The 12,198-nt window shown below is 49.2% G+C and overlaps 1 protein-coding gene across 1 annotated transcript in view; it reads left to right on the top strand.

Annotated features, from left to right (window-relative positions):
• The first annotated feature begins 11,828 nt into the window (after positions 1-11,828).
• ACVR1B (activin A receptor type 1B) overlaps positions 11,829-12,198 on the top strand; it is a 32,921-nt gene continuing 32,551 nt past the window's right edge. Inside the window, exon 1 of the mRNA XM_032492888.1 lies at positions 11,829-12,001. Coding sequence (XP_032348779.1) covers positions 11,911-12,001 — 91 coding nt within the window. The 5' untranslated portion in view covers positions 11,829-11,910. The remainder of the gene's footprint in view (positions 12,002-12,198) is intronic.

The raw sequence follows: 12,198 nt of genomic DNA on the forward strand, positions 1-12,198 counted from the left end.
CTCACCTGCACTGTCCAGGGCAAGGTCCCCTGAGTCCCAGGCATTTCAGGGCAATGGCAAAGATCAAAAGACTTGGGTTCCAGGTGCTGGTTCCACATTTTACTGGCTAAAGGACTCAGGCAATTCACTTAGATGTTCTAAAGCCTCAGTTTCCTCATCTGTAGAGTGGGGCCAGTGATACCTACTCTGGAGTCATGTAGTTTGTCTTGAAGGTGAAGGGTAGTAATATATCAATTATAAATCCCTATTCTGAGCCAGGCATTTGTTCAGCTCCAGCAGGAAACAGTGGTGCTCAGCACCAGGATCCATTTCTGACAAGAGGATGGAGACGTGGTGGTGGAGAGTGTTGAATTGTGGGATTTCACCCACGTGGCCAGTGGTGTGGCTGGGCAGGGGTGAGCCCCCGTAAACCCTTCCCTCTGGCGCCCCCGTTGTCTGGAACGATCCTGGTGGGGGGTGGCTGGAATGCTGGCCAGCCTACTGTCGCAGTGGCTGCAAGAGCAGTGGTGGGATTCTTTGGCTTTTATCCACAGCCTCTTCCTCCCCCAAACCCCGGCGGCCTCTGTAGGTTCCCATGACAACAGCACGCCTGGAAAGGACCAGCTTGAGGGAAAAGCAGATTTTACGGTAAGAAAAGCCGGTCAGAAGCCACAGGCAAGGCAAGCTGAAACAGGGGCTCCATGGTGGGGCTGTGTCCTGAGACAAAGACCACAGAGGTGTGAGTACAGACCCTGTGCTAGGCCATCTCCAGAACAACACCTGACATGTTTAGAGCACTTACTATGGCCAGACACCATTAAATGTGCTGCTGTATTGACTCTGATTCTGACAAACCTGTGAGGTAGGACCATTATTTTCTGTTTTACAGGTGAGGAGACCAGCATGGTAAGGTTAAAAACTGGCAGTCTGCTCACAGCAAAAAAAAAAAAAAAGTGACAATGATTATATGTATGTTCATGTATAACTTAAAAATTGTTCTCTGTACTGGAATTTGACATAACATTGTAAAATGACTATAACTCAATAGAAAAAATGTTAAAAAAACAAAAACTGGCAGTCTGCCCTCAGTGCCTGCATCATGGATCTCTTGGACGTCATAACTCTCCTGTATACAACTTTGGCAATTGATAAAGGACAATTTCATTCTATCCTCACAAAATTTTTGCAAGATGAAACTTACTCTTCCTGTATTACAGATCAGGAGCCCAAACTTCAGAGAGGCCAAGCGATAGGCTCTGAATTACAAAGCTAGTAAGTAGCAGAGCTGGGATTTGAACTCGGATCTGTCTGAACCCAGAGCCCATGGTCTTTCTTCTACTAAGGAAATAGACCTTCTTCAGATGAATATATCTTCACCTGGGTACATTTTCCCATAAGCCTTGAGAGGCAGGTAATTGTTGCTTAGTATAGCTTTAGAGGGGTGTGTGTGGAGGGGGTGGGGGCAGGTGTTCCTGTGCCTTTAGCACTGTGCCAACACACACACACATGCACACACACACAGGCCCTGGCAGGCTGACACTGTCCTCCTTCTAGTCAGGAATGGGCCCGCCTACTCACAACAGGCTTCCCAGGCCAGTGAGCCTGCCCACACCTGCTCACCTCACCTGGGAGAGGCTGCTAGAAGGCACGTCTCCCCACCCCAGCTCACTCTGCGTAACCAGGCTGGGGCTTCCCAACGGAAGAAGAAACTTCCGGAAGTCTGTGAGGCCACTGGGACTTTAGGGGATGTTTTTCCTAAACAGAGTGGGGAACCTAAACCGCCGAGCTTGGAGCCTAGGCTGCTTAGGGTAGTTAACGAAGGCTCTGTCGTCCCTAAAAGACACTGTCCCCAGTGTTCCTCCACTGTCTATTTTTCACTTAATATATTTAATGAGTTGTCCTCTGATTTGATTATTTTCTGCGTGGTGACCTTTGATTTTTAAAAGTCCTACAATCCCTGCAGAAAGTGCAGTGGTCTTCTGTCTAACTGTCTGTTGTTCTGTCTCATCTCTGCCAGACCATTTCATATTTTCACCTGGCAGATTACCTCTAAAGTCATGAGGTAAAATCACAATATTTGCATAAGATCAGGCGTTGCATAGATATTGATCCTATAACTTCCTCCTGAAAGGCGGGGCACACTTGGAAAACTAAAGACACATTTAGACCCACCCCTTCCCACCTCTCCAGAGTCAACTGCAGCAACAGAACCTCAGGTCCTGCCAAGTTCCCTCTCAGATGGTGGGCTGGATAAGAGGCAGAGACCTGAAGCCTGTCTTGCAGCAGGAAGCTTCTACACACTTTTCCACTGGAAGCAAAACTAAGGCTCTGTCCCCAACTCCATCAGCCTGACCATCCATTTCCCCTCTGAAGCACCCCTAGCATGTCTGTACCTGGGGACGACTTGGAAACCATCCTAAGAGGCCTGGACACCCCAGCTTTCTCCAGCAGCTGGCCAAACTGCCTGGGATCAGAACAGAATGATCCAGGGTGGGAGGCACAGGACAGACAGCTCTCAACTTCTCACCTGTGGAGAAACTAGCCTTTCTTTAGAGGACCCAGACATCTATCCACAGGATAGCACAAACTCCGCAGTGGAGTGGGCAAGAAGTTGAGAGGGAGAACCAGAAAGAAAGGAAGTGGAGGTTGGTGGAAAAGGGTGGGAGACCATGGCCAAAATACATCAATATTATGTTTGCTTTTCCCTCTTGTGGGGATGGTGGGGAGGGCAGCCCTGCTGCCTTGAGGACGGAGCACCTGTGCACACTCAGCTGCACCCCCTCCCGTCCCGCCTGGCCCCAGCAAGCGGTGGGCATCTAGTAAGCGCACACCAGAGCCGCTGGTTATGTTGATGAGCTGACAGCACAGCACTCAGTCTGCAAAGTCCAGACTTCTGTCTCTTCCACCCCCTGGGAATTTCATAAATAAATCCCTGGACCTGTTCCAAGAAGAATTTCAAGGCTTCTCTGCGTGTGTGTTTCCAGAAACACAAACAATTTTACATGCTGCCTGGTGTGCAAACTCCTAAGCAACTCCTGGGGAGGGATGAGGGCTGGACATGGCCTAGAGAAGCTGGAGGCCTGGTTCGGGCTGGGCCGGACCGGGCCGGGCAGCCAGCAGTTCACAGGGTGGGTTGGAGCCGAGGCTCTGCAGCTGGCTCCGCTAACCTGGCTCTCAGACGCCCAGTCGCCCCGGGCTCAAGTTGCTCAGCCTCCCCTCCCCCGCCCTCCGGCTTTGGCAGTGTCTCCACCAGGTTTTCGAAAAGTGCTGGGGTCTTAAAATAGCATAAAGGCACACACACACTCAGACTATAGTGTCAATTCCCGTACCGCAGAATGATCAAAGAGGAGGGAGAATGGAGCGGGAACTCCAGGGCATCTTCCTGAGCAGTGAGCACTGTGAGTGTGAGATCAGGCCCAAGACAGGTGGGCACTTGACGTGAGGAAGGGGATGGAGGAACGGGGAGGAGAAGACAAGATAGAGCCTGTGTCTGGGTGTGTGTGACAATGTGACAGGGCTTCTAGTCACGTCTGCGGTGTGGATATGTGTGTGTGCGTGTGGCTGTGATCATGAAACCGGAGGCTGTGTTGTTGTGACCAGTCTGGCAAGAGGAATCTGGATTTCCCTCCTGGACTGTGAACTCCTGGAGGGCAAAGAACTAAAAACCTCATCTGACTCATTCCCAGGGTCTAACCCGGGGCCTGGCACAAAGACACTCAATACATGTTCCCAGGATGAATAAATGATGGCTGGATGCACGGATTGGCTAGAGCATAAAATGGCAGCAATATAGTCCAGCTTCAGACGGCAAGATTAGACATGAGGGCCCCAAAGTTAGTATTTATTGGGAGGGAAACAGAAGTGGTAGGGTTTATGATCTGTCTGGGATAAGAGAGGCAACGCACCCAGGAGGGGGGAAGGCTTCCTGGAGGAGTCAGGCTCTAAGCTCGTTCTGAAGGCTGGGTAGAATTCCTTGAGCAGGCCTCCTACGCTACGAGGACCAATACGATCGAAGCAGTGGAAGTGAAAATAGGGCATTTCCTGGAAAGATACATGGGAATCTCAGAGAAACTGGTATGGGAGAATATGGCCAGATCTCATGGGATCTCAGAAGACCCTGGGCTGGGTATGTGCTGAGGACAATTGGGCTGTTAGAGGGGGTGAGGCTGGAGGGTGTGTGTGCACAGCCACACGTGGTAACCACTCGCCCTCCTTCTTCCCGCCTTGGCTCTACTCCACTCTCTTCTCCCAGCTCATCCTCATACCACATGGCCCAGGGTGGCTTCCAGGGACTACTAGATAGCTCCTGCCACCATCTAAGGAACTCAGTTTCTACGCCTCCTTAGTTCAAATGCTCATGAAAGAGAAGCAGAATAGCTTGGCCAAACTATTTACTAGTTTCCCTTGGTTCAGATGCCCATCCCTGGGGCAATCGCCTGTGGCCAGAGGGCAGACCGTGTGCTTATCTGGGAGAGGATGAAGCAGGTGAGAGTGATACACTCTCATAATCCAGATGGAAAAGGGGGAGCAGGAGCTGTCCAAGTTGGGGGAAGACCGTGAGAGAGGACTTGGCGGGTGTGCTTGTCAGGTGTAAGTGTGCACGAGCAGGAGGGCTTAAGAGAGAAAGACAGAGAAAGGAGCCAGCATGATAGGAGAGCTGTCAGGACTGGGATTAGCTGGGTGACCTTGGGCAAGGTATCTAATTTGTCTATACCTCAGTTCCCCATCTCTACAATGGGGTGAACAGTAGTACCACTCCCGTGGGTTGTTGGGAAGATTAAATAAATAATCCACAAAGAGCTCTTGGCACAGTAAGTGGCCACCTGTCTATGATGTTTTTATGTGTAGGGGAAGTAAGTCCAGATGAATACTAAGTACTTGTCATGTAGAGGTCTTGACTGCCAGTTTTGGTTTTGTCCTGGACAAGTCGCTTATCTTCCTGGACCTCGGTTTCCCCATCTGTGAAACAATCGGATCAGACTAAGTAATTCCTAAAAATCCCCTCTAGATTTAGAATGCCATGCATTTGGCTTGGTGTTATGGGCAATAGGGAGCCTGTATGTTCTCAAGAAGGGAGATGACAAAGTGAGAGGGGCTTTCTGGGAACACGGGTTTTTTAGTGGCCTGACTGGTGACTGTAGGAAGGGTGGCCAGGAGGTAGGAGGTTGCAGCACTCGCCGTGCCAGAGGTGTGTGTATGAGGCTCTGGATGGGGCTTCATCGGAGGCACGGAGAAGAGGGAGTGGCAGACAGGCGGAAGCTCAGAGGTCCACAGCAGAGGGAGAATGACCAGGAGAGCCATCCTGCTTGGCCACTGGGCACGCCTCAATAGAAACTGAAGCATGAATCCCCAAGGCTGAGGGCACTGGGCCTATTTACCAAGGAGGTGCTGGGCTGGAACAACATCAGTGTGAGGGCTAAAGTCATCTAAGACCATGCAATGGCCTCTGGAGCATAAAGTGAGGGGAGAAAAGCCTCGGGAGGATTTTCTTTAAGAACAGCAGAGCTCAGCACCATCCCATGGGGCCAATGGGCACAGACTGCAGCTGCTGACGATACGTATCAGGTCCCTGGTGCTTCTCAGGTCCATAGCGGTCCCTCTAACCAGCCTCCCATCCTCAGCCACCAGCCGCATCTCATTCAAGTTCTTTCTGTTGCCTAAGCTCCCTTCTTTCTGCATCCTCAACTCCCTGGCCCACCTGTCCTCCCACCAGTCCCTACGCTGCTACCCCCACCCTGTCAGCTTCCAAACATCCCCTCTTCAGCTCAAACTCTGGGCTGCTGAGCACCTCTAGGGAAACTATACCATCAAAGAGGCTCGTTATGACCTCAACTTAATGTTCAGCAGCTCTGGCTGGGCCCCAGTGCCACCCTGGAAATTCCCTTCTGCTTTCCTGTGTTCCTGGGCACCATTCCCGTTCTTCCCAGTGGCTTTTACAAATTCTCACTACTCTCTTCAAGCACATCCACCATCATATGTTGTCCTGCCTCCTGACCAAAACAGAGAGCCATGCCTGCAACTTGATTGAGAACATCCAGGTGACCTCTCATGCCTCTAAACTTTCTTTGTTCAATCTCCTTCCTCCAGCTTCTGGGAAGGAATATTTTCTTTCAGGCCAAGGCTACCTCCTATACCTCTGGGTCTTCATCTTGTGCTCCCCGTCCACCCTGGGTTCTGGCTCCATCACTTATTTTTCCTTCTTCTTGTATATTTGAATTCCTCCTGGCTCCTTTATTGCAGCCTAAGTTGCAATCTCTCCCTTCTTATTAAAGCAACAAAATACAGCAAACACTACTGTGACTTTGTCTATCCTCTGGAAATCCCCTTTTCTCTCTTTTCTCTTTTCTAGTCTAGAAATCTGTATTTTTAATTTGGATTATTTAGCCCATTCATATTTATTGTAATCCCAGATGTATTTTAATTTATTTTCACCATCTTATTTCGTGCTTTTTATTTATCCCACCTTAATACTATCCTTTCCCTGCTCCCCCTTTCTTGCCTCCTTTTAGATTGATTATATTTTCTCATTCCATTTTCTTCCTTCTCTTAACCTGGAAGTTATATAGTCTGTTTCTCTTCTATTAGTGAATATCTGACAATTAATAAAGTATGCATAAATTAATATATAACTTATACATTCTTTTTTTTAGATCTCATTTTTGAAAGACATTTTCTATGAGTATACAATTCTGGGTTGACTCTTATTTTTCTCTTAGCCTTGTTTAATTGTTTTTGGATTTTTGACTATATAGTTTATATTTTTTGGAATTTTGTCTGTGAGAATTCCTTGTACCCTAAGTTGAAGGTGGGTTCCTCTAGAGATGATTTCCTCTTCTTCCTTCCAGTTACTAGCAGGGGGGTACTACCAGCCCAGGCCCACTTGAATCTAAGTAGTGTATAGGTTTTTCAGAGTCAAGGTTCAAGTCAGGCAAATTTCCTGGAGGCCTCCTGGAGGAGTGAATTATTTCTAGTTCATCCTTCAACTGAGTGTGTTATTTCCCCTTGTGGTTCTCAACTGTGAGCAGAGGATGATTTAGTAGATTCCCCTACCATGGCAGGCCTGGGCTTTGTCTTTGGTCCCCTGTATCCTGCTCACCTTCAGAACACCAAAGTTCAAGTTCTCAAGGTGAAAGCCAGCTTTGGCACTCCATTTTCCTCTCTCCGTTCCCTAGTTTTTGAGTTGAGTATTCACTTTCTTGCTGGATTACTGAGCATTTTGAGTTGTTTCTTTAGCAGCAGATCTGTTCAGGGAACCTGGCCTATCATTCTGAAGGAAATCCCAACCCATCCTCCTCCCATCACAGTCAAGTTCATTTAAAGAATAGGTGGCAGGCTTTCTAAGCCTTCACCTCCCATTCATTTTTTGGCCCCTGAAGTTAGACCACCACCTCATCTTCCATTGAACCTGCTTGAGTAAATGTCACCACTGGGCTTCAAGTTATCAAATCCTAGACATTCTTTGTTCCTTAGCTTACTTGTCTCCTTCTCCACATTAGAAACTACTGATCTCTTGAAATCCTCTCCTGCCCTGGTTTTCATGATTCTATTTTTTCCAGGTTCTTTTCCTATTTCTCAGACAGTTCCTTCTCTGTCCGTTTCCTGACAGTGTTATTGTCATACCCCTGATCTGTTTGAACAACTATGATAAACTACTGACTTCCAAATCCATATCTCTGTGACTCCAGGTACCTACAGGAGGCCCTTTAAACTCACAATGCCCAATGGGGAGCTCATTATCTTTCTCCTAGACTGGCTCTTGCTCATCTGCTGAATGAAGTCCACCAAGCAGCCAGTCACCCAAGTTAGATTATACTGGAAATATCTGGGCCTCTCCCCATTTCCTCCTCATTTCCCACATCCCATCAGTCTTACAGTTTTTACCTCTTTAAAATCTTTTGAATGTAATTTTCTTTCTCATCTCCATAGCTGCTGCCTAGGGTCAGGTCCTCCAGCTTTGTCTTAGCTACTAGAATTGCCTTTTCTTTGGTTTTCTTACCACCAATCTTGCCTTCCTTCAACCATCTGCATAAAGTTCAAGTTCATTTGGTTGAACAAAGTAGTCCTTCTAAAGCACAAATATGATCAGTTTACCCCCTGCTTAGAACCCTTCTAAGAGTACCAGAGAAAAGGACACTGCCAAGCGGATTTCTGTCTATCTCTCCAAAATCACCTTTCAGCTCCACCACCAGCCCCCTTCACCCTGCACCGTCTGGGTGTGCTGCCATGCCTAAACGCCGGGCAATTTCACCTCAGTGTCTTGCTCATACTGCTCCCTCTGCCAGAAACAATCTCCTTCCTTCCCCTGCCCACACGAGCCTATCTAAGGAACATTCTTAGATCTCCCAGGAGTCAGCTGGAGCCTGGCCTCTTCGTGAAGGCCTCCCCACCTCCTTAGCCCTGCAGAGCTGAATCATCCATGCCCTCCTGAGTGTCCCCGCTGGCCCTTTACAGAAGTGTTAGATAACATGTTGTTGCTTTTTTTTTTTTTTAATGCTTCTCTCTACTAGAGTGTAAGTTCCTTGATGGCAAGGACTATGACTTATCCTTGTTTATATGTTGTGCCAGGTACACTGCAGGTGCTCAGTATGCCCTTGCAGAGTGGATGAAGATGAGCTATTGCCTTCTTGGCATTAATGAGCTTGCTACTTACAGAGGCAAATTGTGCTGAATCCCTTAGGAAGAGGGGTGTCTTGGTGCATTGTGACCAAGACGGCAGCTGTAATACTGGGTGGTCTAGTCAGTGGAGCCTGAGGAGTAAGACTTTTTTCTGGAGAAGTGAATCCTGGTAGCTCTGGGAAATTTCATGACAAGGGGACCAAGCAGGATGGACGAGTAATTCAGATTGTGATGCGGGTCCTGTCCTAAGATTTAGGAGGCTTATAGAAATGGATACTTTGCTGAGGACTTCAGGGATGGTAGGAGAGCCAGGCTGCCACAGGGAGTGTAGGGAGACTGTGTGGTCTGTCTCTGTGCAGCTCGGGGCCTAAAAGGGAAGGTACATGCATCATCTGGTAGAGCTCTGACTTGAGGAGATGCCTTAAACTCTCCGGAATAGGGTGTGAGGACTATAACTCACCCCTGCCCCACCCCATCAAGTCTAATTTCCCACCTTCAGGTGACTGTTGAAGACAAGTCCCTAGAAAAGCATGAGATGCTGTGATGTTGACGAAGCACAGGACCGGTAGGCTGTGGCTTCAGCACTTAATTAGATGTGAGCTTGGACGAGTAGCTTACCTTCCTTAGGTCTCAACTGCTTCACCTGTAAATTGCACACACCCTGACATGCCTCAACCACTTCATAGGATTGTAGCAAAAGTCAAAATCATCATCATCATCATAAGAGCTATTCTTTTTATATCACTTCCCATGTGTCAGGGACTGTGCCAAGTTCTTTCTAGACAATATCTTCATCCATCCCCACATCTCTGAGATAGAACTATTATCAGCTCCATTTTACAGATGAAGGAATTGAGGTTTAGGGAGGCAAAATATCTTGCCCAAAGTCAAATGCTATCAAGTGAGCTAATGGAGCTGGCATTTGGTCGGTGGACCCAGTGTTCTGGTTCCCTGGGCTGCACCTTCAGGTTCGTGACTGCCCTTGCAATCTAGGAGTAAAGCAACCACAGGTCTCCTCCGAGACTCCTGGTCTTGTGGTCACAGCAGCAGCACTTAGCAAGGTATAGGGAAGGACAGACACTCCCCCTCAGCCTCAGTGATGTGCTCTTGAATGGTCAGTTTTTCTTTCCAATGGAAAGGGTTGATGAATGTACTGTATTGAATAACGCTCTCCCCCGAGTAGTTATATCCACTTGGACTCTGTGAATGTGATCTTGTTTGGAACTAGGATCTTTGCAGATGTAATCAAGCTAAAATGACTTGAACTCGTACTGGATTAGGGTGGGCCCTAAGCCAATGATTGATGTCTTTATAAGAAGAGAGAAATTTGGATACAGAGGGAAGATGGCCACCTGAAGACGGAGGCAGAGACTGAAGTTATGCTTCCACAAGCCAAGAAACATCAAGAATTCTGGGAACCAGCAGAAACCAGAAGAGACAAGGAAGGATTCTTCCCTAGAGCCGTCAGAGAGAGGATGGGGCTGCTAACACCTCAGTTTCAGATTTCTAGCCTTCAGAACGCTGAGAGAATAAATTTCTCTCCTTTAAAGCCACCCAGTTCATGGTACTTTGTTAAGGCAGCCCCAGGAAACCAACGCAGTAACCAGCACTGTGTCCACTGTGGCCAGGCACTCATAAGGGTGGATGGAGCAGAGTCTGGGAGGCCAGTTAGATGGAATGAGGGGGGATGCCCATTTTGGGAGAATAAGGCAGAGCAGTATAAAAATAAAGTGTCTCATTATCCAGCTACTAACAAATGTGTAGATAGTGCCTCTGCAAGACTTTGCCCATGTGTGTTTGTGTGTAAGTCGTGTCTGGAGAGTGTGTCTGCAGTCCAGCTTTTTTGCTGGATATGAGGAGGGACGTTCTTCAAGTTGGTGATAAATTTCTAAGGTGAGGATTCCATTTGAAAAGCTCTTCCCACTCCCACCTTTGGTCATCCTCTCTATCCCTAGATCTCAGGTGATGAAACTGTGCTTACAGAGGTTAACAAACTTGCCCAAGTTTTCATGCCAAACAGTAAGAAAAGGAGACTTCAGATCCAGAACTCTGGGTTCCAAACCCTAACCTTTTCATGATCTCAAGCTCTTTTTCAAGCTTTTGAAAGTGAACTTTTTTCAAAAAGATGTGGGTGATTCAGTTGACCTTTTATAAGCATCTTCCCCCTAAATTTGTAAGTACAACTTACTTATTGGTAAATATTTAGAAAATACTGAAATGTTTAAAGAAAAATTATTCTGGTGATAATTACTGATAATATTGAGGGTGTTTTTCCAGTCTTCTTCCTATACAGAGACATAGTATCAACAAAATTAGAGTAATACTGTAAGCAGTTCTGTATCTTGCTTTTTCATTTAACATTATCTCATGAACATTTTCTCACGTCGTTATTTTTACTAATATAATTTTTAATTACTAAATAACTCTCCATCATATGGATGGACCGTAATTTGTCTTCTGTCTTGCGTCCTTAAGTTTCCAGCTTTTTACAATAATAAACATGCAACAGTTATCATTTCTCATAAATGTTTGTCCTCATTTCTAACATTTCTTGACAGATAGGGGATAATACCGGGTCAGTGGGTATGAATATCTTAAGACATTTGATACACAATGCCAAATTGTTTACCAAGAGGGTTCTACCTATCAGCAGAATGGGAGTGCCTCACACCGCACCCTCACCAAGACTGAGTACTGGCGTTAAAAAGCCCTGGTATGTTCCGAAAAGGGTCATCCCATGATTCGATCGCACAGGTGGCTGTGCGTCCACGCGGATCACGGGGCCACACGGGGCTGGGAGACCAGTTAGGAGGCGGCTGCTACGATCCCGATGAGACGTGACGGGGGGCCTGAGGCTAAGCAGTAGAGATGAAGGGAACGGGAACACGCACGGGACTCGTAGAACATTCGATGCGGGGAGTGAGGGTCGGTGCCGATAAGATCAGGCTGCGCTGCAGGGGGTGCAGGACAGGGCGGAGGCCGTGCGTCCGGTCCGGCCACCTCCGCGCGGCCCTCGGCACCCACCCGTGAGATTGGCGGAGGCGCGAACCCCTCCCACTCCTTTAACAGGGACACTCCCCTTTAAGGCGGGCGCCCGCGCGCACCCGGCCCCGCCCTTCGGGGGCGCGCGCGGCGGCCGCGGCGCCGGCTCCGCCGGGAGCGCACGTGCCGGCGCCGGGCGGAGTAGAGGGAGGCGGGAGCGGGGCGGCGGGAGGAGGGGAGGCGCCGGGGGCGCGCGCGCGCGCTGGGCGCTGCTGGGCTGCGGCGGCGGCGGCGGCGGCGGCGGCGGCGGCGGCGGCGGCGGCGGTGGTTACTATGGCGGAGTCGGCCGGAGCCTCCTCCTTCTTCCCCCTTGTTGTCCTCCTGCTCGCGGGCAGCAGCGGGTCCGGGCCCCGAGGGATCCAGGGTGAGTCCCGGGGGCGGGGGCCAGGATGGAGAGGGCCGGGTGAGGGCGAGGCCTCGCGCCGCGGCCCCTGGCTACAGCGCGCCCCCTCCCCACGCGCACAATATGGCCGGGCGGGGGGCCCGGGGGAGTCGCGGTGGCCCCCAGTCGGCTTCTCCCGACCCCGGAGGCGCGGCCGCCCAGCTGGGACCGAGCTCACG

Source organism: Camelus ferus, chromosome 12 (assembly GCF_009834535.1).
Source record: "Camelus ferus isolate YT-003-E chromosome 12, BCGSAC_Cfer_1.0, whole genome shotgun sequence".
NCBI lineage: Eukaryota > Metazoa > Chordata > Mammalia > Artiodactyla > Camelidae > Camelus > Camelus ferus.